Genomic DNA, 27,177 nt, shown 5'->3' with positions numbered 1-27,177 from the left:
ATCTATTTTTCTTCCTTCCTTCTCTGAAACATCTGACGTACATGTCTTGCGGCACTCGAACATCTGATGTTTTATTCTATGTGGCTCTTATATCAAGCAAGTTTAAATCACTTCTCCAAAGCCAAGTCAGCCAGTGGCTTGGAAAATGCATTTAAAGTTAAAATTGCTTTCTTTCCACCTCTCTCTCCCCCATCTATTTTCTTTCCTTCCTTCCTTCCTTCCTTCCTTCCTTCCTTCCTTCCTTCCTTCCTTCCTTCCTTCCTTCCTTCCTTCCTTCCTTCCTTCCTCCCTCCCTTCCCGCTCTGAAACACTTGACGTTCATGTCTTGTGGCACTCAAACATCTGATGTCTATTCTTTATGGCTCTTACATTAAGTAAGTTTGGCCACCCCAGATCCAGTACGTGTGTGAATGAAAGCTGCAGTTATGTAAGCACTTCCACGGTTAAGCCTAGTAGGCCTGTTAGAACCATATTTCAAGCTAGTGAGCTGTACATAGTGGGGTCATTAGAGGACGCAACATAGCCATCGGTCACGTTTTCCTCCTCCCAGGAGTTTCTCTTCCAGCTCCGAGAAAGTGGACTCCAGGGTTGTGGGTCCTCTTTGGACTTGGCCCCTCCTTCAAGCAGCCCCTCCACCTTCACAGCTGTTAAGAGAGCCAGTTTGGTGTAGTGGTTAAGTGCGCGGACTCTTATCTGAGAGAACTGGGTTTGATTCCCCACTCCTCCGCTTGCAGCAGCTGGAATGGCCTTGGATCAGCCATAGCTCTGGCAGGGGTTGTCCTTGAAAGGGCAGCTGCTGTGAGAGCCCTCTCAGCCCCACCTACCTCACAGGGGGAGACGATATAGGAGATTGCAAGCCACTCTGAGACTCTCAGAGAGAAGGATGAGGTATAAATCTGCAGTCTTCTTCGAAGAGAATGCAAAGCTCATCAAAGCCTTTAAAATGGGTCAAACTTAACTTAGGAGAAGAAGATTCTGGATTTATGTCCCGCCTCCACTTCAAATCTCAGAGTAGCTCAAAATCTCCTTTACCTTCCACCCCAACAAACACCCTGTGAGGTGGGAGGGGCTGAGAGAACTCTCCCAGAATCTGCCCTTTCAAGGACAACTCTGCAAGAGCTATGACTGACCCAAGGCCACTCCAGCTGCTGCAAGCAGAGGAGTGCGGAATCAAACCCAGTTCTTCCAGAAAAGAGTCTGCACACTTAACCACTACACCAAACTAGCTCTCACTTAGATACGATATGCATTGTGCTTTTTAATCATCATGAAATAGGACCTTGCATTCAAATGTATGTAGTACATGCCAACTTGAAATAAACTCTATACTCCAAATAAATACAGAAAATGGAAACAAAACAACATGGTATCTGTTACAAAGCAAGGGTTGTGGTTAATTTTGTATAACAATAGCCAATTGCACACCTGTGAATGTTCTCTCAAAACTGGTTTTGTTGAAAATCAAAGACGCTCCCAATTTACATGCAATCTGTATCAAAACCGCTGCCTCCACAATTTATGTAATATTTTGCAACTTTTACCTAAATTACAGATTTGCTCAGGGACGTCCAGATGGAACTGACATCAAAATGTCAAGGATTCATGTTCTGAAGTATTAATTTCATTGACAACCGGAGAAAAATACCTTAGGTTTACATATATGCACCTCCTCAATGAAAAAGAATAAGAAGACTGCAGATTTATACCCCGCTCTTCTCTCTGAATCAGAGACTCAGAGCGGCTCACAATCTCCTTTATTTTCTCCCCCCCCCCACAACAGACACCCTGTGAGGTGGGTGGGGCTGAGAGAACTCTCACAGCAGCTGCCCTTTCAAGGACAACTCCTGCAAGAGCTTTGGCTGACCCAAGGCCATGCCAGCAGCTGCAAGTGGAGGAGCGAGGAATCGAACCCGGTTCTCCCAGATAAGAGTCCGCCCACTTAATCGCTACACCAAACTGGCTAGGTGAGCTACCATTACGGATTGCGTAGAGGCACAACCCGCTGCTGAAAATAAAACAGATTCTTTTCGAACTTCAGAGCTGTGTAATTTAACACTTCTTGATTTTCCCCAACAGGGTTTGTCGACCAGGGCGTGAATCAAGGCACCTGCGCGGTGCCCTGCCATTCACTTCCACTCAGTTTCTTCATGACGGGGCTGTCGGGTGCGGCGTTGGTGAAAATGCTTCCCACCACCACGTGAGTTCCCCAGAGATTGTGGCGAATAACTTTGCAACAGCCCAGGTCCTCGATGGAGAATCCTAAATGGCGATAACGTTCGTCGGTTTCGAAAAGGGTCTGGTTTGTATAAGGGCCGAAAAACTGAAAGCCAAAAAAAGAAGAAACAGAGGATGGGTCATCAGTCTTAATTAGATTGCTGAATTTATTAGGATTTCAATATATTAGAGAATCATAGAGTCGGGAGGGACCTCCAGGGTCATCGAGTCCAACCCCCTGCACCGTGCAGGAAACTCACAAATACCTCCCCCTAAATTCACAGGATCCTCATTGCTGTCAGATGGCCATCTAGGTCCTCTTGTGGATCAAAAACTGGCTGAGTAATAGGAAGCAGAGAGTGAGTATAAATGGGCAGTCTTCGCAGTGGAGGGCGGTAAGCAGTGGGGTGCCGCAGGGCTCGGTACTGGGTCCCATGCTCTTTAACTTGTTCATAAATGATTTAGAGTTGGGAGTGAGCAGTGAAGTGGCCAAGTTTGCGGATGACACTAAATTGTTCAGGGTGGTGAGAACCAGAGAGGATTGTGAGGAACTCCAAAGGGATCTGTCGAGGCTGGGTGAGTGGGCGTCAGCGTGGCAGATGCGGTTCAATGTGGCCAAGTGCAAAGTAATGCACATTGGGGCCAAGAATCCCAGCTACAAATACAAGTTGATGGGGTGTGAACTGGCAGAGACTGACCAAGAGAGAGATTTTGGGGTCGTGGTAGATAACTCACTGAAAATGTCAAGACAGTGTGCGTCTGCAATAAAAAAGGCCAATGCCATGCTGGGAATTATTAGGAAGGGAATTGAAAACAAATCAGCCAGTATCATAATTCCCCTGTATAAATCGATGGTGCGGTCTCATTTGGAGTACTGTGTGCAGTTCTGGTCGCCGCACCTCAAAAAGGATATTATAGCATTAGAGAAGGTGCAGAGAAGGGCAACTAGAATGATTAAAGGGCTGGAGCACTTTCCCTATGAAGAAAGGTTGAAACGCTTGGGACTCTTTAGCTTGGAGAAACGTCGACTGCGGGGTGACATGACAGAGGTTTACAAGATAATGCATGGGATGGAGAAAGTAGAGAAAGAAGTACTTTTCTCCCTTTCTCACAATACAAGAACTCGTGGGCATTCGATGAAATTGCTGAGCAGTCAGGTTAAAACGGATAAAAGGAAGTACTTCTTCACCCAAAGGGTGATTAACATGTGGAATTCACTGCCACAGGAGGTGGTGGCGGCCACAAGTATAGCCACCTTCAAGAGGGGTTTAGATAAAAATATGGAGCACAGGTCCATCAGTGGCTATTAGCCACAGTGTATGTGTGTATATAACATTTTTGCCACTGTGTGACACAGAGTGTTGGACTTGATGGGCCGTTGGCCTGATCCAGCATGGCTTCTCTTATGTTCTCTTATCTAGCCTCTGTTGAAAAACCTCCAAGGAAGGAGAGCCCACCACCTCCTGAGGAACCCCCTGCACAATGCAGGAAACTCACAAACACCTCCCCCTAAATTCACAGGATCTTCATTGCTGTCAGATGGCCATCTAGCCTCTGTTGAAAAACCTCCAAGGCAAGAGAGCCCACCACCTCCCGAGGAAGCCTGTTCCACTGAGGAACCGCTCTCACGGTCAGGAAGTTCTTCCTAATGTTGAGCTGGAAAGTCTTCTGATTTAATTTCAACCCACTGGTTCTGGTCCTACCTTCTGGGGCCACAGAAAACAATTCCACACCATCCTCTATATGACAGCCTTTCAAGGACTTGAAGATGGTGATCCTATCACCTCTCAGCCGCCTCCTCTCCAGGCTAAACATGCCCAGCTCTTTCAACCTTTCCTCACAGGACTTGGTCTCCAGACCCCTCACCATATTCATCGCCCTCCTCTGGACCCGTTCCAGTTTGTTTATATCCTTCTTAAAGTGTGGTGCCTAAAATACACAATAAGACCAGGCAAGGTCTTACCAGAGCAGAGCAAAGCGATACCACCATTTCACGTGATCTGGACACTACACTTCTGTCATTATTAGAGATATTTGGCTTAAAATCCAAGCTTAACAGCACCACCCTAAGCAGAGAAACATCCTTCTAAGCCTAGTGACATTAGTGGACTTAGAAGGCCATACCTAAGAACATAAGAGAAGCCATGTTGGATCAGGCCAATGGCCCATCCAGTCCGACACTCTTGTGTCACATAAGAACATAAGAGAAGCCATGTTGGATCAGGCCAATGGCCCATCCAGTCCGACACCCTTGTGTCACATAAGAACATAAGAGAAGCCATGTTGGATCAGGCCAATGGCCCATCCAGTCCGACACTCTTGTGTCACATAAGAACATAAGAGAAGCCATGTTGGATCAGGCCAATGGCCCATCCAGTCCGACACTCTTGTGTCACATAAGAACATAAGAGAAGCCATGTTGGATCAGGCCAATGGCCCATCCAGTCCGACACTCTTGTGTCACATAAGAACATAAGAGAAGCCATGTTGGATCAGGCCAGTGACCCATCCAGTCCAACACTCTGTGTCTCATAAGAACATAAGAGAAGCCATGTTGGATCAGGCCAATGGCCCATGCAGTCCAACGCTCTGTGTCACATAAGAACATAAGAGAAGCCCTTTTGGATCAGGCCAAGGGCCCATCCAGTCCGACGCTCTGCGTCACACAGTAGCCAAAAAAAACAACAGGTGCCATCAGGAGTTCCACCAGTGGGGCCAGGACACTAGAAGCCTTCCCACTATTGCCCTGCCCACCCCCAGCACCAAGAAGACAGAGCATCACTGCCCCAGACAGGGAGTCCCATCTACCCTGTGGCTAATAGCCACTGATGGACCTCTGCTCCAGATGTTGATCCAATCCCCTCTTGAAGCTGGCTATGCTTGTAGCCGCCGCCACCTCCTGTGGCAGTGAATCCCATGTGTTAATCCCCCTTTGGGTGAAGAAGGACCACCTCTATTGCGCCGCGCCTCTTCTTAATAGTCTGCTTTACTTTTTCCAATCTCATTGCTGCTTCGGTCTTGCGAAGGTGTCGCTCAACAGTTTCTTCTCCGATGGTAGATAATAGTCCCCGCATGATCTTCAACACACACCATCATTAACAAATTTCTACCTTCCTTTCTACCTTTAATGAGATTAGCCATGCAGACCATTACAGGCCATTCTGTGATCAGCACACAGCAAAGTTTCCATGTATTACATACGACCTTGTCTTGCCTCAAGGCCAATGTTCCCTCTAACCTGAGTTAGTGTGAACCATCTCAGTTTTTTAGCCCCCGGGCCCACATATTTTGTCTTCGCTCAGGGAAAAAAGGCTCCAGAGCAAGCTAATTTATGCAGTCGCTCACAACTTTCTCCACATGTTCACGCCTTTCTCCACATGTTCCCCAAAGAGCACTGCGTTCAGGGACAAAACATCTATCGTCCATCCCTGGACCAAAGGAGACTAGGTTGAATCTGACACGGGCTAGGGCCTTCTCGGTGGCAGCACCAGAATTGTGGTATGCTCTCCCGGAGGCCATAAGGGCCCTGCGGGATCTTTCCACTTCCCGCAGGGCCTGTAAGACTGAACTGTTCCGACTGATATCTAACCTGGAGAGAACTGCCACCCGACATCATTATAGAGTACCAGGTGATCACCGTCAGAAAAGAAGAACTCGCTTATATTGTGATACGGGACCACGAAATGGTTTCAGAATCTTAAATTGTAATTACGTTTCATTGGTTTTTATTGGTTTTAACTTGTGAATATGAATGTTGTCAGCCGCCCCGAGAGGGCGGGATGGAAATTTAAAATCATAATAATAAATACACTTTAATGCCAGTAGCTCACAAAGCAGAATTTTTGCTCGCTAGTCTCCACAGCTTAGAGCAGAGATGTCGAACTCATTTGCTTTGAGGGCCGGATCTGACATAAAAGAGACCTGGTTGGGCCAGACCATGTGTGTGTCTATTTAGGATTAGGTAGCAGAGATATTTAGCCTGGAGAGGAGGCAGCTGAGAGGTGATAAGATCACCATCTTTGTCCTTGGAGGGCTGTCATAGAGAGGAGGGTGTGGAATTGTTTTCTGTGGCCCCGGAAGGTAGGACCAGAACCAATGGGCTGAAATTAAATCCAAAGAGTTTCCAGTTCAACATGAGGAAGGACTTCCTGACCGTTAGAGCGGTTCCTCAGTGGAACAGGCTTCCTCGGGAGGTGGTGGGCTCTCCTTCCTTGGAGGTTTTGAAACCTCCATCTGACAGCAATGAGGATCCTGTGAATTTAGGGGGAGGTGTTTGTGAGTTTCCTGCATCGTGCAGGGGGTTGGACTAGATGACCCTGGAGGTCCCTTCCAACTCTATACTCTACGATATAAATTTTATAAAGAACACAAATACAAATATATTTTTAAAACAATTTAAAACATGCTTAGCACTCATTGGTCTTAAAGGTGCTTTATTTGTATTTCTCCCATGAGGCCCAAGGAACTGGGCAAAGGAAGCTCTGGCTCTTTCCTTCCTTCCCCAAGGGAGGAGCCTCAGCCAATGGAGAAAACAGAGACTTTGCTCTGTAGCTCTGCTGTGCGATTGAGCAAGCCTGACAAAGTGAGCTGTGAGGCAGAAGGAAGCAAGAGAGAGGAAGAAGGAAGCAGACGACAGCCAGTTGCTTGGGGGCGTGACAGGAGCCCTCCGAGGGCCTGATTCAGCCCCTGGGCTACGTTTGACACTCCCGTCTTAGAGGAAGTATCGCTCATATTCTCTTTTGAGAGCCAGTTCGGTGTAGTGGTTAAGAGTGGCAAATTCTAATCTGGAGAACCGGATTCGATCCCCCACCCACTCCTCCACATGCAGCCAGCTGGGTGACCTTGGTACAGTCACAGTTCTCTCAGAGCTCTCTCAGCCCCACCCACCACACATGTTGTCTGTTGCGAGGAGAGGAAGGGGAAGAGATTGCAAACCACTCTTGAGATGCTGAGTGAAGGGTGGGCATAAATCCAATATCCTCCTCTTCCTCTCCATTTTATCCCCACCATAGCCCTACGAAGTCAGTTAGGCTACGAGCAGGGGTGGGATTCTAGCAGAAGCCCCTTTGCCTATTTGGCCACACACCCTTGATGTAGCCACTCCTCCAAGAGCTTACAAAAAAGAGCCTTGTAAGCTTTCGGAGGATTGGCTACATCAGGGGGTGTGGCCTAATATGCAAAGGAGCTCCTGCTAGAATCCCACCCCTGGCTACAGGCATCTGACTGGTCTAAGGCATGATGAAAACTATTCTTGTCTGCTTTTGTCAGGCTGCTCTCAGGGCCGGCCCGACGCCCTGGGGTGCCCTATGAACATATGGAGCTGCCTTTATACTGAATCAGACCCTCGGTCCATCAAAGTCAGTATCGTCTTCTCAGACTGGCAGCGGCTCTCCAGGGTCTCAAGCTGAGGTTTTTCACACCTATTTGCCTGGTCCCTTTTTTGGAGATGCCGGGGATTGAACCTGGGACCTTCTGCTTCCCAAGCAGATGCTCTACCACTGAGCCACCATCCCTCCCCGTTTATGGTCTACTGTTAGTCTGGATGGAGTTTTTAAATCAAAAACATTGTTATTGTGTTAGATTAAACCAATTTGAACTCTAGTGTGCTGGATATGTAACAATAACAGCTGTAGGTGTTGCGAAATTTTTTGCTCCACTGTAATGTTCTGATATCTCTAGACCACTGTTTCTCATTTGCAGGGTCGGGACCTGGTACAAGGCCACAGAAGCCTCACTACCGGGTCACAAAAAAAGCCAAAGCTAGCCCCACCCCACCCCCAGCAAGCCCTAGGTAGACTTGCTGCCTGGTGCCCCACCCCAAAGCGCCCCCATGGCTCCCCCCCCCCACGGCTCTGTACCCCCTCCCCTCACCCCCACCCAGTGTCCCCTAGCCCTCCCCCGCTCTCTTCCCCCTCAGGCTTGCCGGCTAAAAGTAAGCATTGCCGGCTTCCCAGACTGCACCTGTGCGTTTTGTTAAGAGAAAAAACACGCAGGCGTGAGCTGCAAAGCTGGCTTTTAGCCGGCGAGCAGGAGGAAGGAAGGGAGCGAGCGAGCGAGTGGAGCGCTGCCATTAAAAGCGGTGGTAGGCAGGTGAGCAGAGTGTCTGGGGGGGGGGGCAGGATGCCACGCCAGGGGGTGGGTGGGCAGCGGTGGCCCGGAGAGGGCTAGCAGTGGCAGCGGCAGGGAGTGGGGAAGGAGGCAAGCTGAGCCAGATGTGGCCTGGCCCAGCGGGGGGAGGGCGAGAGCCTAATTGGCTTCCCCCCACTTCTCGGCGCCCTAGGCAACCACCGGCCCTGGCTGCTCCTTAAGGTTCCAACTGGCAGGACAGTTTCTCAACGTCACAGTGAAATGGAAAGCATCCCAGAAACAAATTTAGATGGACTGTCACTCCTTTTGTTTTCATTTCCATCTGTTGCCAGTCAATGGCGTTCAACAGTCCTTTGAGAGGGCCAGTTTGGTGTAATGGTGAAGCGTGCGGACTCTTATCTGGGAGAACTGGGTTTGGGAGAACTGGGTCTGGGAGAACCTCCTCCACTTGCAGCTGCTGGGATGGCCTCGGGTCAGCCATAGCTCTCATAGGAGTTGTCCTTGAAAGGGCAGCTTCTGTCAGAGCTCTCTCAGCCCCACCCACCTCACAGTTTGTCTGTTGTGGGGAGAGAAGATATAGGAGATTGTAAGCTGCTCTGAGTCTCTGATTCAGAGAGAAGGGCGGGGTATAAATCTGCAATTATTCTTCTTCTTCTACTTCGATGGAATCACTTACCGTCAGTCCTGAAGTCGGGTCAATGAAATCTGCCCAGTATCCTTCAGCGGACAAAGCGTAGCAAATTTCCTTGGCGCCGTTGATAAACTAAGCAGAGAGGAAACAAATGTTAAAGATTAGTTCCTCGTATGCCGAATGCCCTTTTACGCTGACTGCGTATTTATTGCCTCTGCACCAAATTACTGTAATAACAGCGTTGTAGTCAAGAACGTGGAATTACTTGTCACATGAGGTTTGCTGAAAATTCTATGTTTTAGTCAGAAAGGGATTAATACAGTTCTGTAACTAGGAGAATGGAATTGCTTTGATTGCTCAGGCTTGAGAATAAATAAATATAAGCCTTTTGTTGCCTTTTGAGGATTGCCTGGTTCGAACATTAGTCTTCCAGTTCCGAGTGCTCAATATTTTGTCAATAAAGCAGAAATTAAGCTCAGTTATTCGTTTACAACTGCAGTTCAAATTCTTCCCAGATTTTCTTTCTAAGCAAATTATCTGCAAAATGGAGACATTATAATACCTTCTGATGCTACTCTACAAGGTAAAAAGGTAAAGGTAGTCCCCTGTGCAAGCACCAGCCATTTCCGACTCTGGGGTGACGTTGCTTTCACGTTTTCATGGCAGGCTTTTTACGGGGTGGTGTGCCATTGCCTTCTCCAGTCATCTACTTTCCCCCCAGCAAGCTGGGGACTCATTTGACCGACCTCGGAAGGATGGAAGGCCGAGTCAACCTTAAGCCGGCTACCTGAAAACCCAGCTTCCGCCGGGGATCGAACTCAGGACTACAGTACTGCAGCTTTACCACTCTGTGCCACAGGGCTCTTAGGGGATATTCATTTTCCCTGCACCAAATTACTGTAAAAGTGACCAGTGGGTTACTTTTACAGTAATTTACAATAATCAGTAATCATTACAGTAATATACAGTATTAACAATGCGCATTTGTCTTGCCTTCTATGGAGCATCAGAACTAACATGACACAATGCACAGACTGTACAAAACCCTGCCTCCAAGGAAGATGAAGGGCATTCTAGTCTCACCCCCCCGACGACTTACATTTTCTATGAGAGTCTCTCGCTCACTTTCAACTTCTTCGCTCCAGGAAGTCATATCGTTGGTCGTTTTCTGAGTTACTGTCAGTATGGTTAGGCTGCTGGAAGTCACATCTGGGAACATGGTCTCAAAATCTACAAAGGAGGAAATCAAAGAAAACACCAAGAGCAGCTTCAGTCATTGTTATGCTCTTCTCTCCCATCCGTATTTTAAGTAAAGTTATCGATCCCAGCAGAAGCTGGTTCAGGTTGCCGGCTTCAGGTTGACTCAGCCTTCCATCCTTCCGAGGTCGGTCAAATGAGTCCCCAGCTTGCTGAGGGGAAAGTGTAGATGACTGGGGAAGGCAAGGGCAAACCACCCCGTAAAAAGTCTGCCGTGAAAACGTTGTGAAAGCAACGTCACCCCAGAGTCGAAAATGACTTGTGCTTGCACAGGGGACGACCTTTTTTATTCTCCCAATAGTTGCCTATCAGAATGAAGACATACATCTATTCCTGAGAGGACTCGAAGACTGCTGTACTAAATATCTTGCTTTAAATAATATAAATATATATATATATATATATAAATTTTATTTAGCAAATCATTTTAAAAAACACTATTTACAGATAACAAGGCTAGTGAAAAATCAACAAAAACAGCACATATTTAAAACTACAATCTATCCTATAACTACAATCTATCCTATAACACTATATTCACAGCTAAATTTTTATCCTTCCAGATCAGTTCCTTCAAAGCAAATGCCTCTCATATAGTTGTCTTGAGGAATTGAGAATTTACGTTAGAAGACCTATTTCCATCTCCTCTCAATGTGAATATTCTAAACATTTAATAATCAAAAAAAAATCTCTATAACTTTCATTTTCTGGCAGGATCGCTCTTTCAGTTAGATAAGTGAGCATCGGGTAGCATAAATCTAAGAATTTCTGATATTGATTACTTGTATAATCCTCTTCTTACTTCGCTGTTATTTTAAATATTTTGAGATAATCCGACAGTTTTTGATACCACAAGTCTCTATTTGGTAGGTGTTCTGATGTCCAACGTGAGGCTAACACTAGTCGAGCGATGGCGATCAATAAAGAAATTATTTCTTTCTTATCCTTTGGGATTTCTTTATCTGTAAGATGTATTAAAATTACTTCAGGCTTCAATTACTTCAGACTCAGCCTTCCATCCTTCCGAGGTCAGTAAAATGAGTCCCCAGCTTGCTGGGGGGAAAGTGTAGACGACTGGGGAAGGCAATGGCAAACTACCTCGTAAAAAGTCTGCCGTGAAAACGTTGTGAAAGCAACGTCACCCGAGTTGGAAACGACTGGTGCTTGCACAGGGGACATTTCCTTTCCTCAATGGTACTAAATGTTTTGCACATGCAGAAAATGACCTTTTTCTTAACGAAAGGCCCAAGGAAATTAGTTCTAGTAGTTCTCAGTTCATTTATTGTAATTAGCCATTGGCTGTCACAAATCTACAAAAATCTCAAGAAAAAGGAAAGTAAACTAAAAGTTAAAACATTCGAAGTATCGTGTAAGGTATAACGAAGGTACAACAACAGATACAATACAATGGCAATAACAATAAAGATGCAGATATAAAGCTTAAAGTTATCCCTTCACATTGCCGCCTCGGCACGTATGTTCTTTGCTGCAAGGGCAAAGACTGAAACTATTGGCCATGCTGTGGCTGGGGCTGATGGGAGTTGTAGGCAAAAAACATCTGGAGAGCTACCGTTGGCCACCCCTGAGATAAAAGAAATACTGGTTTTTTCCTCCACTGCATAAGCCTTTAGGCCTAACAGAATTCCTTTGAGTACTATTAACAAAAGGGCCCTACGACTTTTTGCATGCAACATTAGTTCATGAAAGTGATATATATATATATATACAGGGCAAATTCCATACCTTTGCGCAATAGTTTCGGGCACGCTTGTATTGCACATTCCACCTTGGCAGCTTCAAAGTACGCTTTTGCGTTACTGACTTCCTGTTTATGAGGGGCATCCGCATTCTGAAGAAAGAAGAACAGATCGTTCCCAGTCCCGTGCAAACTACAGCAGGAATAGCGATGGAGTATTTTAGCAGAGAGTTTCCCCCCCACCCCCGGCATCTGCAATTTGAAGGTCCACCGAAACGACGGGCAGCTTCTGGACAGCTGAAATGCAATTCTGTTCCTGACAAACTGCAGGATGCTACCTAGGAAGCAGGAGCACCTATCCTCAGGAGCACAGGACGCCCTTTCAAATTTGAGGGTGTGGGGGAGAGAGGTTCACAGGCCTGCTTTCGGACACATTCAAGAGCATTTGTGATGATTTTTGTTTTAGACCAGGGGTGTCAAACATCTGGCTCGGGGGCCGAATCAGGCCCACGGAGGGCTCCTATCAGGCCCCCGAGCAAATAGCTGTCATCTGCTTCCTTCTCTCTCTCTCTCTGGCTTCCTTCTGCATCACAGCTTGCTTTGCAAGGCTTGCTCAGTCGCACAGGAGCTGCAGAGGAAAGCCTCTATTTTCTCAGTTGGCTGAGGCTCCTCCCTTGGGGAGGAAGGGGGGGAACAAGAGCTCGCCTTGCCAGGCTGTCTCACACAGAGCTACTGCGCCAAGCCTTCTATTGGCTGAGGCTCCTCTCCCTCCTGGTCCCCTGGGGGAGGAAGGAAAGAGCCAGAGCTTCCTTTGTCCAGTTCCCTGGTTCCCATGGGAGAAATACAAAGAAAGCACCTTTAAGACCAAGTGCTAACATTTTAAGCATGTTTTAAGTCTTTTTTTTTTTAAATCTTTGCGTTTGTCTGTGTCCTTTATCAAATTTATATCTCTGCTACCTCATCTTAAATAGGTACACGTATAGCCTGGCCCAACACGGCCCAGCCCGACGAGGTCTCATTAATGTCAGATCAGGCCCTCATAAGAAATGAGTTTGACACCCCTGTTTTAGACCTTGTGAGGAAATGCATTTTCTCCTGGGAGGCTGGCAAGGAGCAAAACCTTCACTTGGCAGTTTGGCTGGGTAGTGGGAATTCTTTTCTTTTTTTTTGTTGTATTTGTGTGTGTGGGTACATCCCTGGAAGTCATGGCAACTTCCGGCGACCCCTACTGGGGGCCTGGAGGATATTCGGCGAGGTGGCTGAATAAAGCCTGCCCCTGCTTCTGGCTCTGGTATTCCAAGGATGTCTCCCATCCGAGTACTTGCCAGGGTCGGCCCTGTTCGCTTCCAAGACAGGGCTTCCCTACCGCTTGGTGTATTAAAAGGGGGGGGGGAGACTCCAGACGTTCCTTGGCCCACGTTCATGAAAGCGCTAAGAGGCCTTCCCCCTTCTCTGCGTCTCCCAGGCAGTTATTACAGCAAGGATGTCGAACTCATTTGTTACGAGGGCCGGATCTGACACGAGACCTCGTCGGTCCGGGCCACGTGCGTCATAAAACGTAACGGCAGGTAGCAGAGATATAAACTTTACAAAGGACGCACGCAAAGCTCACAATCTTTAATGCCAGAAGCTCACAAAGTAGAATTTTCGCTCACAAGACTCCGCAGCTCAGAGGGAATATTGGTCCTGGCCTGGTCAGGTATAAATACTCTTTAAGTGTAGCCTTGTGCCCTTGCTTAGGATACAGATGGAATATTTCTGCCTCCAGAAGGATTTCAAGATCCATGTCTCTTATGTTCTTCTGTGACACAGAGTGTTGGACGGGATGGGCCACTGGCCTGATCTATCATGGCTTCTGGACGTTGATTGCATTGGCTTTGGAGCTGGACAATGCATAGGGTTGCCAAGTCCAATTCAAGAAATATCAGGGGACTTTGAGGGTGGAGTCAAAAGACTTTGGGGGTGGAGGCAGGAGACCTTGGGGGTGGAGTCAAGAGATTTTGGGGGTGGAGCCAGGAGCAAGGGTGAGAAAAGCACGATTGAACTCCGAAGGGAGTTCTGGCCATCCCATTTAAAGGGACTGCATTTCTTTTAAATGCCTTCCCTCCATTGGAAATAATGAAGGATAGGGGCACCTTCTTTGGGGGCTCATAGAACTGGACCCCCTGGTCCAATCTGTTTGAAACTTGGGGGGTATTTTGAAGAGAGGCACTGGATGCTATGCTGCACGCTTGGTGCCTCTGCCTCAAAAAACAGCGCCCACTCCCCAGAGCCTCAGATACCCAAGGATCAATTCTCCATTACAGCCTATGGGAATCGGTCTCTGTAGGGAATAACGGAGTGGCCAGCAGACATTTCCCTCCCCCCACCCCCGCTTTCTGATGACCCTGAAGCGGGGGGAGGGCCTCCAAACTGGGGGATCCCCTGCCCCCCCCCCCGGGGATGGAGCAACCAACAAAGAGCAACGGGGATACTGGAGCAGAAGAACAAAGTAACGATGAACCTCTACAAGAACCAGCCTCCAAAACGGGCCACACTGAATGGATGTTAGTATAAGCGGCAGCATGTGAAAAAGAAAAAAAAAACTTTTGAGAGCCCGTAGAAGCAAAAGCGAAACATGGGAACGAGTACTACTGCGTCGCGTCTTACTTCTTCACCCAAGGGGGATTAACATGTGGCTGGGGTGGCCCAAGGTAGCTCTCCAGATGTTTTTTTGCCTACAACTCCCATCAGCCCCAGCCAGAGCTACCGTGGGCCACCCCTGCCACATGTGGAATTCACTGCCACAGGAGGTGGTGGCAGCTACAGGCATAGCCAGCTTCAAGAGGGGACTGGATAAAAATATGGAGTAGAGGTCCATCAGTGGCTATTAGCCACAGTGTGTGTGTGTGTGTGTGTGTGTGTGTGTATATATATATATATTGGCCACTGTGTGACACAGAGTGTTGGACGGGATGGGCCACTGGCTTGATCCAACATGGCTTCTCTTATCTTCTTATGTGACACAGAGCGTTGGACTGGATGGGCCACTGGCCTGGCCAACATGGCTTCTCATATGTTCTTATGTGACACAGAGTGTTGGACTGGATGGGCCATTGGCCTGATCCAACATGGCTTCTCTTATGTGACACAGAGTGTTGGACTGGATGGGCCACTGGCCTGATCCATCATGGCTTCTCTTATGTGACACATAGTGTTGGACTGGATGGGCCACTGGCCTGATCCAACATGGCTTCTCTTATGTGACACAGAGTGTTGGACTGGATGGGCCACTGGCCTGATCCATCATGGCTTCTCTTATGTGACACAGAGTGTTGGACTGGATGGGCCACTGGCCTGATCCATCATGGCTTCTCTTATGTTCTTATGTGACACAGAGTGTTGGACTGGATGGGCCACTGGCCTGATCCATCATGGCTTCTCTTATGTTCTTATGTGACACAGAGTGTTGGACTGGATGGGCCACTGGCCTGATCCATCATGGCTTCTCTTATGTTCTTATGTGACACAGAGTGTTGGACTGGGTGGGCCACTGGCCTGATCCATCATGGCTTCTCTTATGTTCTTATGTGACACAGAGTGTTGGACTAGATGGGCCACTGGCCTGATCCAACATGGCTTCTCTTATGTTCTTATGTGACACAGAGTGTTGGACTGGATGGGCCACTGGCCTGATCCAACATGGCTTCTCTTATGTTCTTATGTAACACAGAGTGTTGGACTGGGTGGGCCACTGGCCTGATCCATCATGGCTTCTCTTATGTTCTTATGTGACACATAGTGTTGGACTGGATGGGCCACTGGCCTGATCCATCATGGCTTCTCTTATGTGACACATAGTGTTGGACTGGATGGGTACTGGCCTGATCCAACATGGCTTCTCTTATGTTCTCATGTGACACAGAGTGTTGGACTGGATGGGCCACTGGCCTGATCCATCATGGCTTCTCTTATGTTCTTATGTGACACAGAGTGTTGGACTGGGTGGGCCATTGGCCTGATCCAACAGGGCTTCTCTTATGTTCTTATGTGACACAGAGTGTTGGACTGGATGGGCCATTGACCTGATCCAACATGGCTTCTCTTATGTTCTTATGTGACACAGAGTGTTGGACTGGATGGGCCATTGACCTGATCCAACATGGCTTCTCTTATGTTCTTATGTGACACAGAGTGTTGGACTGGATGGGCCATTGACCTGATCCAACATGGCTTCTCTTATGTTCTTATGTGACACAGAGTGTTGCACTGGATGAGCCACTGGCCTGATCCAACAGGGCTTCTCTTATGTCACACAGAGTGTTGGACTGGGTGGGCCACTGACCTGATCCATCACGGCTTCTCTCATGTTCTTATGTGACACAGAGTGTTGGACTGGATGGGCCACTGGCCTGATCCATCATGGATTCTCTTATGTTCTTATGTGACACAGAGTGTTGGGGCTGGATGGGCCACTGGCATGATCTATCATGGCTTCTCTTATGTTCTTATGTGACACAGAGTGTTGGACTGCATGGGCCATTGGCCTGATCCAACATGGCTTCCCTTGTGTTCTTATGTGACACAGAGTGTTGGACTGGATGGGCCATTGACCTGATCCAACAGGGCTTCTCTTATGTTCTTATGTGACACAGAGTGTGGGACTGGATGGGCCATTGGCCTGATCCAACATAGCTTCTCTTATGTTCTTGTGCCTTGCTGTACAGAAGAAAAAGTTTGTGGAGCTGGGATCTCCGCGGAAGACTCCTTAACTCAGATTTGAATTCTTACGAGCAGCGCTCCGTGGGAAAGTCTTTGTGACTGGCTTTTTCACTTACACCCTCCTGTTGGAATATGCTGGACATTATTGGCTTATTGGAGAATACTGGACATCATCTGCCTTTTGGTAACTTTGGGTGTGGGCATATGTTCCTTTTTGGTTTGTTATAACGATGTGGCTTTTGCGAAGAAATATCGTGCGTTTTTTCTGAGAGTTGCTTGCGGCGTATGAATTAATTTTGGAGGCTGGTTCTTGCGGAGGTTTTGTGGTTACCTTGTTTTTCTGCCCTACCTGGGGACTGGCAACCCCAACGATGCCTTCCCCAGATCTTGCATGACCACCCGAGGTCCTTGCGTGACGCTGTCGCCAGATTGTCACCTGGAACTCGTGGACGTACTGAGCCATCACAAACCCGTGCCTTTCGCTCGCCAAAGGCTCCGCTAAAACGTCAGGCGAGCCTCTGTGGACTTGCGTTGGCTTCTGAGACGCTGTACCGTGCAGGTGACGGTCGACGGTCGAAACCTATGTTGCCCGGTAGCCGGAATCTCTCGTCCTGAGGTCCAAAAGGTCCCAATACTTCATCTGGCCACACTGTTCTGGGACCTACACGAGAATCTAATTTAATAATCCCCCTCGTTATTTTCAGAAGCGAAACAACGAGCGTTTCCGCGCACACCGCTGCAAGAAGAAAAGGGACAGAAAGGTTCCAGTAACCCAAGGCTGTCGTTCTAAGCATACTAATTAGGAAGTCAGCCTCACCAAATTCAGTGGGGCTCGCATCCTGAAGGTACGGTTAGAATCAGGGAGTATGTTCCACAAGGCAGAGATCTGTTGAAAAAAGCGAGGCCTTTTTTGTAGCAGGAGCTCCTTTGCATATTAGGCCGCACACCCCTGATGTAGCCAATCCTCTTGGAGCTTACAGGGCTCTCAGTACAGGGCCTGCTGGAAGCTCCAGGAGGATTGGCTACATCAGGGGTGTGTGGCCTAATATGCAAAGGAGCTCCTGCTAGAATTCCACCCCTGCTTACAGGGCCTCCTGTAGGCTCCAACAGGATTGGCTACATCAGGGGGGTGTGGCCTAATAGGCAATGGAGCGCCTGCTACAAAAAAAGCCCTGGAAAAAGGTATTTGATTTTTTTTCTTTTTAACCCCAGATAGTCAACAAGGGCTTTTTTAAAATGGGGGAACGCGGCAGAACAGTTCCAGAGCACCTGTTTGGTGTAGCGGTTAAGCGTGCAGACTCTTATCTGGGAGAACCGGGTTTGATTCCCCCACTCCTCCACTTGCAGCTGCTGGAATGGCCTTGGGTCAGCCAGAGCTCTGGCAGAGGTTGTCCTTGAAAGGGCAGCTACTGTGAGAGCCCTCTCCAGCCCCACCCACCTCACAGGGTGTCTGTTGTGAGGGGGGAGGAAGGTAAAGGAGATTGTGAGCCGCTCTGAGACTCTTCGGAGGGCGGGATATAAATCCAATATCTTCATCTACCTCACAGGGTGTCTGTTGTGGGGTGGGGAGGTAAAGGAGATTGTGAGCTGCTCAGAGACTCTTTGGAGTAGAGGATGGGATATAAATCCAATATCTTCATCTACCTCACAGAGTGTCTGTTGTGGGGGGCAGGGAAGGTAAAGGAGATTGTGAGCCACTCTGAGACTCTTGGAGTGGAGGACGGGATGTAAATCCAATATCTTCATCTACCTCACAGGGTGTCTGTTGGGGGGGGGGGGAGGTAAAGGAGATTGTGAGCCACTCTGAGACTCTTTGGAGTGGAGGGCGGGATATAAATCCAGTATCTTCATCTACCTCACAGGGTGTCTGTTGTGGGGGGGGGGGAAGGTAAAGGAGATTGTGAGCCACTCTGAGGCTCTTTGGAGTGGAGGGCGGGATATAAATCCAATATCTTCATCTACCTCACAGGGTGTCTGTTAGGGGGGAGGAAGGTAAAGGAGATTGTGAGCCGCGCTGAGACTCTTTGGAGTGGAGGGAGGGATATAAATCCAATATCTTCATCTACCTCACAGGGTGTCTGTTGTGGGGGAGGAAGGGAAAGGAGATTGTGAGCCGCTCGGAGACTCTTTGGAGTGGAGGGAGGCATATAAATCCAATATCTTCATCTACCTCACAGGGTGTCTGTTGTGGGGGAGGAAGGGAAAGGAGATTGTGAGCCGCTCGGAGACTCTTTGGAGTGGAGGGAGGCATATAAATCCAATATCTTCATCTACCTCACAGGGTGTCTGTTGTGGGGGAGGAAGGGAAAGGAGATTGTGAGCCGCTCGGAGACTCTTCGGAGTGGAGGGAGGGATATAAATCCAATATCATCATCATCTTCTTCTTTGTGGAAACAAAATTTTAAAGTTCATGAGGGGCACCCGTGCGTTTCTCCTTCGTGTCCCTCTTGAGAGTTCCAGCGTGCCTCTCTTCCCAGAAAGAAAAAAAAAAGCCCCCGTCAACTTGAGATGTTAACCAATGTGAAATAAATTCTTGGGAATTGTCCTTACCTACGTCGGGAGGCGCCGCGACGACAGAAGGCTCATCTGAGCTGGAGGAGCCTGCAGTGGAAAAAGCCTTGGGCGCTACAACCCTTCTAACCCAAGAACAACATCCCGGCAGATACGTCACCAATCTAGCTCTGCTAGAAAGCACCTAAAGGGGGGACACAAAGAGAACAGGATGTGGCACTGGCTGCAAACGACAAGGAGGACTTCAGTACGCCAAGCCTCGTCCAATGAGAAAAAGAAAAGAAACACAGTCGCTGCCGTGCGTGAAGCCATTTTCTGCCTTACCGGTTCGATGGTTTTCTCTAAACGTAGTTAAACTTTTTAACGTTTCAGGCAGGAAAATTCTGTACAAGATCTCCCATACGGCCAAGTCTCCAAACAGCATCGGGCATCAGTGTTCCCTCCAAGTTGAGTTAGCGTCAGCCGGCTCACCGTTTTTTACCCTCCGGCTCACACCTTTTTGTCTTGGCTCAGGAAGGATGACCCCGGAGCACCCTGATTTATGCAGGAGCTCACACGACTTTTAACGCCGGCAGCTCACAACGTTAACGGCAGCCGCTCACAAAGTTGAATTTTTGCTCGCAAGACTCTGCAGCTTAGAGGGAACATTGTTTGGCAGGGAGAAAAAAGCCAGGCTAAAGATGTACTCCGATAAGCAAAATGCATTGAAAGAGCAAGCTGGGTTTTTTTTTCAGTTAGTTCCGCCGGTTTGTCTTGAGATGTTACATTTCCCACAGCCGGTGTTCCCTCTAAGCTGAGTCAGTGTGAGCTCCCAGCTCACACATTTTTGTCTTGGGGAAAATGGCCCCGGAGCAAACCAATTTATGCAGGAGCTCACAACTTTAATGCCCGTAGCTCGCAAAGTATGTAACCAGCGATGAAGATCCCGTGAATTTAGGGGGGAGGCGTTTGTGAGTTTCCTGCATTGCGCAGGGGGTTGGACTAGATGGCCCCGGAGGTCCCTTCCAACTCTGTGATTCTATGAAAGTAGAATTTTTGCTCACAAGGCTCCACAGCTTAGAGGGAACACTGCCGACAGCGAAGCCAGCAATCCAGTTAGGGACAGCTGGCCGCGATGCTTGGTCATTATGCTCAGTAGCAGAGAATTCAACTCCAGCCTCACGCAATGGAACTGTGCTCAGGCCTAAGCTTAAAAAAATGACATCGAACTCAGAAAGTCTTCATCCAGACAAACGAGCATAAAATGGCTTCTCTTTTTATTCCTGAATCAGAAAGCAGCCTGAATCGATAGGACCAGAGGAATTAGCTTTGTTCGTCTGTTGCTGCAAAACAGTAAAGAGTCCAGTAGCGCCTTTAAGACTTAACATGTTTCATTGTCGCGCAAGCTTCCGAGAAACGCAGCTCTCTTCCTCGTTTGTGTCTGACAAAGAGAGCTGTGTTCCTTGAAAGCTTACGCTACGAATAAAATGTTCGTCTTAAAGGTGCCGACCAGACTCTTTGCTACTTTGAATCAACAGGGGGCTCAGAGGTGCGGTACCTTCTCCACGCGGCTTTGTTCTGAAGCCTAGTGACCACAAATGCCAGCGTTATTCACTAATGTACTGACACTGATGCTATATTCAAGAGTTGAGTTTACAATTTCAGACTCCCAGGGTAACACAACTTTTAGCTTCTCTGAAAAACTACTGCAAATTAGTTACGCGCTCACAGTTCAGCTATATAAAACGGAGTGGCCAAACTAACTTAACGTAAGAGCCACATAGAATAAATGTCAGATGTTTGAGAGAAGAAGAAGATGATGACGATATTGGATTTATATCCCGCCCTCCACTCGGAAGAGTCTCAGAGCGGCTCACAATCTCCTTTCCCTTCCTCCCCCACAACAGACACCCTGTGAGGTAGATGAAGATATTGGATTTATATCCCGCCCTCCACTCCGAAGAGTCTCAGAGTGGCTCACAATCTCCTTTACCTTCCACCCCCCACAACACACACCCTGTGAGGTGGGTGGGGCTGAAAGGGCTCTCACAGCAGCTGCCCTTTCAAGGACGACCTCTGCCAGGGCTATGGCTGACCCAAGGCCATTCCAGCAGGTGGAAGTGGAGGAGTGGGGAATCGAACCCAGTTCTCCCAGATAAGAGTCCACGCACTTAACCACTACACCAAACTGGCTCTCCAAGGAGGAAGGGAAGGAAGGTAGGTAGGTAGGTATAGGGAGGGAGGGAGGGATAGGTGGAAAGAAAGCAGCTTTAAATACCAGTGATTTAAAGAGAGAAATGCCTTCTCTAACCTGGCTAATGGGCAGTGGAGGTTTCAAGAGTCACATCTGGCTCCCGAGCCACAGTTTGGCCACTCCTGCTATATGTCATTCCTTGGCTCAAGTTATAAGAGTTCCACGGAAAACAATGGCAAAGGAACAATTTACAATTGCAGACTTCATCCTAATCGTATGCATACATTGTTTCTACTAAGGAAAGAGAAAGTTACTCTTGAATAAACATGTATCTAGCAGGCTGTAAAAACGCAATTCTACGGAAACTAAATTGAGAGTTATCCCGCCCCCCATCCCAAAAAACCTCAGTGGGTTTACTTCTGAGTAAACGTGATTTTGTTTCAGTAAACAGCGTGATGTCTTCTTCAAAGACAGTTCAGCAGTGAAGCAAACCGGTTTTATGCAACGCTTTATACAAAATAAAACAGAACTCTAATAGCACCTTGAAGACTAATGAAATTTGTTCCGGAATAAATTCTCACGAATCAGAGCTCCCTCTTCCTATTCATGGGTTGTTCAAACAGCATGCCATGGCTTATTGATTATTCCCGTTTGGGCGTTTCTATTTGTTTTCTCGAGCTTTTTGCAAAAAAAGAACGGAAAAAAGCGCTTTTCCTACACGCCGTGTGAGTTACTCGATCCACAGCACAGCAGTTAAAATACGATGTTATTATAAAGTCAATTTTTAAAGATAACAACATGGTTATTACTTACGCTGGCCATTTCCACGGGCCTTTTCGTTTCGAGGACGACTCTCTCTCTCTCTGAAACAGGCAGCCGCACAAGCGTAACTGGTTACATAACGTGTACTTCTGTTGCAACTTGTTATGGATCTGAGTTATGCTGAACTGTCACATAAGGTTAGCATGCATCATTAACATGCCCTGCTCCTCTTTGCCTGAAACGATTACTAAAACCTGCTCGACAAAACGCAGGGTCAATTATTTCTGCTTTACCTTAATTTTAACATAGAGCAGGGGTGGCCGGACTCGCTTAACGTAAGCGCCGCATAGAATAAACGTCAGATGTTTGAGAGTCGCAGGACAGGGAGGAAGGGAGGAAAGCGAGTAGATGGGGGGAGGAGAGGGAGGGAGGGAGAGCTGGAAAGGAAGCAACTTTAACGTCAAATGCATTCTCCAAGTTGTCGGCTGGCTTGGCTTGGAGAAATGATTTTAAAAACGCCTTCTCCGAGTTGGTCAATGGGGCTTCAAGAGCCACACAATGTGCGCGAAAGAGCCACATGTGGCTCCCGAGCCCCCGTTTGGCCACCCCTGGTATAGAGTATGCTGCGCAAGTAGAGAAACGATATAAGATCACCCACAAAAACATAGCAGAATGTTCAGATACCAAATCTGACCTTAACCCTGATCTCCTAAGTAGTTGTATGCATACAACGCCATTGTATTTTTTCTCCCTAAGCTTCAAATCAAAGGCTGTGTTTAGTTTAATAAGTTCCTAATTGGTAAAGGTTACGGAAAATAACGTGTAAAACTCCAACACAAATAAATGGTGCAAAGTCCTAGCTTAACATGAAGTGCCAGCAGAGAATGCACTGGTATTTCTGTACTGTGATAACAATGAGTGGGGATCCCCATTTCTTCAGAGTTTTCAAAAACAGAGGTGGCCTGTATTCTGTGGCCCCTCTTATACCTGCAAACCTAGGTATGCTCCCCTTGAAGTCAACTCCCATTGTACAAACTGTAATATATTTCTGAGCAAGTATCCATCACAGGGATAGGCCGCAGAGGGTAATTTGTGCACATAGTTTTAGAGCGGAGAAAACCGTCTCAAAAGTTTAATATTAAGTCCTATAACCAAAGCCCTCACTTCCTGAAGCCAAAGAAGTATTGAAGCCGGAGCAAAAGATTTATGACAGGGGTGTTAAACCCGGCCTGGCCCGACGAGGTCTCATTTATGTTGGGACTAGATGACCCTGGAGGTCCCTTCCAACTCTATGATTCTATGTCAGATCCGTCCCTCCTGGAGGTCCCTTCCAACTCTGTGATTCTATGTCAGATCCGTCCCTCCTGGAGGTCCCTTCCAACTCTATGATTCTATGTCAGATCCGTCCCTCCTGGAGGTCCCTTCCAACTTTATGATTCTATGTCAGATCTGTCCCTCCTGGAGGTCCTTCCAACTCTATGATTCTATGTCAGATCCGTCCCTCCTGGAGGTCCCTTCCAACTCTATGATTCTATGTCAGATCCGTCCCTCCTGGAGGTCCCTTCCAACTCTATGATTCTATGTCAGATCCGTCCCTCCTGGAGGTCCCTTCCAACTCTATGATTCTATGTCAGATCCGTCCCTCCTGGAGGTCCCTTCCAACTTTATGATTCTATGTCAGATCCATCCCTCCTGGAGGTCCCTTCCAACTCTATGATTCTATGTCAGATCCATCCCTCCTGGAGGTCCCTTCCAACTCTATGATTCTATGTCAGATCCGTCCCTCCTGGAGGTCCCTTCCAACTCTATGATTCTGTGTCAGATCCGTCCCTCCTGGAGGTCCCTTCCAACTCTATGATTCTATGTCAGATGATCCGTCCCTCATAACAAATGAGTTTGACACCCCGATTATGAAAAGCAAAAAGTCAGTACAGCTTGTATGTTAGACCTGGGGAGAGCTGGGTTCAAATTCACAACAAGCCATGAATCTGATCATATGATCGCACAAGAAATTCTCAGAGCCTAGCTTACCCTGGCTATTGTGAGAATTCAGTGGAATCAAAGGCCCTTCTTGTCACCCTAAACCAGGGGTGTCGAACACATTTGTTATGAGGGCCACATCTGGCGTAAATGAGGCCTTGTTGGGTTGGGCCATGTCAGGCCAGGCCGTGTGTGTATCTATCCAAGATTAGGTAGCAGAAATATAAACTTTATAAAGGACGCAGACAAACACAATTAATTTAAAATAAAGAACAAACCTTAAAAACATGCTTAAAACATTAGCACTCAATGGCCTTAAAGGTGCTTTCTTTGTATCTCTCCCATGGGATCCAGGGAACTGGACAAAGGAAGCTCTGGCTGTTTCCTTCCTTTCCCTTTAAAGGGACTGGGGGGGAGGAGCCTCAGCCAATAGAAGGAAGAGAGGCTTGGCTCAGTAGCTCTACTGTGCGATTGAGCAAGCCGTGCAAAGCAAGCTGTGATGCAGAAGGAAGCAAGATTTAGGGAGAAAGAAGCAGATGACAGCCAGTTGCTCGGGGGCCTGATAGGAGCCTGATTTGGCCCCCAGGCCACATGTTTGACACCTGCACCCTAAACCCTTTGGAAAAACCATGAAATAGAAATGTGAATAAATCCCAAAAGTGTCACTGTCTTAACCAGCTTCACCCAAAGTAACAACTCCTGGAATTCAGGAGGGGAATCCACGTTACTCTGACGCAGCAAAACTATACAGCAGTTTCGCATCTCCTGAAAGACAATAAACTAGGGTCCATTTTTGCAGTGGCGATGGGGATCCTTGCTTCCCACTCCTTTTTAGGGTAGCCACGTCCCCCCTGGACACCAGCAGGGGACGGGGCAAAGATCCAGGGCCAGATCCAGGGTGGAAAACTCCTGAAAATTTGGGGATGGAGCCTGGGTAGGGTAAGGACCTCAGTGGGGTACATTGCCAGAGTCCCCCCTCCAAAGCATCCCTTTTCTCTGGGGGGAACCGATCTCTGCAGTCTGGAGCTGAGCTGTAAATCCAGAGATCTCCAGGTCGCACCTGGAGGATGGCACCCCTACTTTACGGAGCAGGTTAGAAACAACAGGCTCGAGGGCCATGAAATGTGAGAAACACCCTGGGAAGCACCACTATGTGAAATGCAACACTATATAACGACAATTCACTTGGACCTATGAAGCTGCCATCTACTGAATCAGAACCTCGGTCCATCAAAGTCAGTCTCGTCTACTCAGACTGGCAGCGGCTCTCCAGGGTCTCCAGCTGAGGTTTTTCACACCTATTTGCCTGGACCCTTCTTAGTTGGAGATGCCGGGGATTGAACCTGGGACCTTCTGCTTACCAAGCAGATGCTCTACTGCTGAGCCACCATCCCTCCCCTGACTGGCAGTGGCTCTCCAGGGTCTCAAGCTGAGATTTTTCATGCCTACTTGCCTGGACCCTTTAGTTGGAGATGCCAGGGATTGAACCTGGGACCTTCTGCTTAGCAAGCAGATGCTCTACCACTGAGCCACCATCCCTCTCCATATATATGAAGCTGCCTTCTACTGAATCAGACCCTCGGTCCATCAAAGTCAGTATTGTCTACTCAGACTGGCAGCAGCTCTCCAGGGTCTCCAGCTGAGGTTTTTCACACCTATTTGCCTGGACCCTTCTTAGTTGGAGATGCCGGGGATTGAACCTGGGACCTTCTGCTTACCAAGCAGATGCTCTACCGCTGAGCCACCATCCCTCCCCTGACTGGCAGTGGCTCTCCAGGGTCTCAAGCTGAGATTTTTCATGCCTACTTGCCTGGACCCTTTAGTTGGAGATGCCAGGGATTGAATCTGGATCTGCTCACCAAGCAGATGCTCTAACACTGAGCCACCGTCCCTCCCAATGGGGGCATTCCATATCTCTTGACACTATTCTTGGTTTATTTTTTTCTTTCTACACCTCCTACATAAAACACCTACATCATCGGGATTGCTTTAGAAGAATGGGACTCTCATCCACAGAAGTTTAGGTAGCGCTAAAATGTGAGTGTTTAAACTCTCATCTACAATTAAAAGAGCTGTATAGCAAATTTCTTATCAGCTAGCTCAGGGGTGGCCAACAGCAGGTCTCCAGATGTTTTTTGCCTACAGCTCCCATCAGCCCCAGCCATTGGCCATGCTGACTGGGGCTGATGGGAGTAGTAGGCAAAAAAAAAAACATCTGGAGAGCTACTGTTGGCCACCCCTGAGCTAGCGCATAAATAACATGGAGAAGTTTCAGGGTCGATTCTTTCTGGAGCCTCCACCTGATGCCAGCCTCCAGGTGGGACCTGGAGATCTGCTTTTACAACTGATCTCCAGCAGGCAGAGATCAGCTCCCCTGGAGAAAATGGCTGCTTTGGAGGGTGGGGTCAATGTATCATGCTGAGGCCCTTTCTCTCCCCAAGCCCCACCTTCTCCCAACACAGTATTTTCCAACACAAACCTGGGAATCCTACAGAGATCAGTTCTCCTGGAGAAAATGGCGGCTTTGGAGGGTGGACTCTGTGGCGTTGTACCCCACTGAATAGGGTTGCCAATCCCCAGATGGAAGAGAGCCCCCCCCCCCCACTTCAAGGCTATCAGAAAACAGGGGAGGGGAAATGAAATGTCTGCCGGGCGTTCCATTATTCCCTATGGCAGGGAATAATGTTTCCCAAACTTCCCCCCCGTGGCCCAGTTATTTTTACACTTCTCCTTCATGGCCCACTAAAATTCGGGGGTGGAGCCAGACTTTGGGGGTGGAGACAGGAAAGCCTGTCTCTTTCTTCTATAGAGGTCTCCAAGGAAAACAGAGCTCAGGCTTTGCAGCCTGTGTCAGTCTTCAAGCCTAGCTTTTCTCTGCACAACAGAGAGACGGGAAAGGAAGAAGGCAGAGCAGAGCTTATGCTTTGCTGGGGGTGGGGCGGGGCTAGCTTTGGCTTTTCTTGTGACCCAGTATTGAGGCTTCCGTGGCCCAGTACCAGGTCACGACCCTGCAAATGGGAACCACTGCCCTATGGAGACCGATTTACATAGGGTATTATAGAAAATAGATCCGTGGGTATATGGGGCTTTGGGGGGGGCTGTTTTTTGAAGTAGATAGAGACACCAAATTTTCAGCATAGCATCCAGTGCCTCTCCTCTAAGCAC

General features: G+C 48.0%; 1 protein-coding gene and 1 non-coding gene across 2 annotated transcripts; both read right to left on the bottom strand.

Moving 5' to 3' along the window:
* Positions 1 to 2,024: 2,024 nt before the first annotated feature.
* Positions 2,025 to 22,119, bottom strand: LOC132575932 (cobalamin trafficking protein CblD-like). Its single transcript, XM_060244620.1, is given in 8 exon segments — positions 2,025 to 2,320; positions 8,978 to 9,064; positions 10,032 to 10,162; positions 11,933 to 12,038; positions 17,023 to 17,160; positions 17,162 to 17,247; positions 19,137 to 19,281; positions 22,084 to 22,119. Coding segments are annotated over 8 exon segments (924 nt in total). The 5' UTR covers positions 22,093 to 22,119; the 3' UTR covers positions 2,025 to 2,098.
* Positions 22,120 to 25,479: 3,360 nt separating this feature from the next.
* Positions 25,480 to 25,552, bottom strand: TRNAS-GCU (transfer RNA serine (anticodon GCU)). Its single transcript has one exon. It is a non-coding gene; the product is annotated as a tRNA-Ser (tRNA).
* Positions 25,553 to 27,177: the final 1,625 nt, after the last annotated feature.

This window comes from Heteronotia binoei, chromosome 8, assembly GCF_032191835.1.
Source record: "Heteronotia binoei isolate CCM8104 ecotype False Entrance Well chromosome 8, APGP_CSIRO_Hbin_v1, whole genome shotgun sequence".
Taxonomy (NCBI): domain Eukaryota; kingdom Metazoa; phylum Chordata; class Lepidosauria; order Squamata; family Gekkonidae; genus Heteronotia; species Heteronotia binoei.
This window is presented reverse-complemented; position numbering and strand designations above follow the sequence as displayed.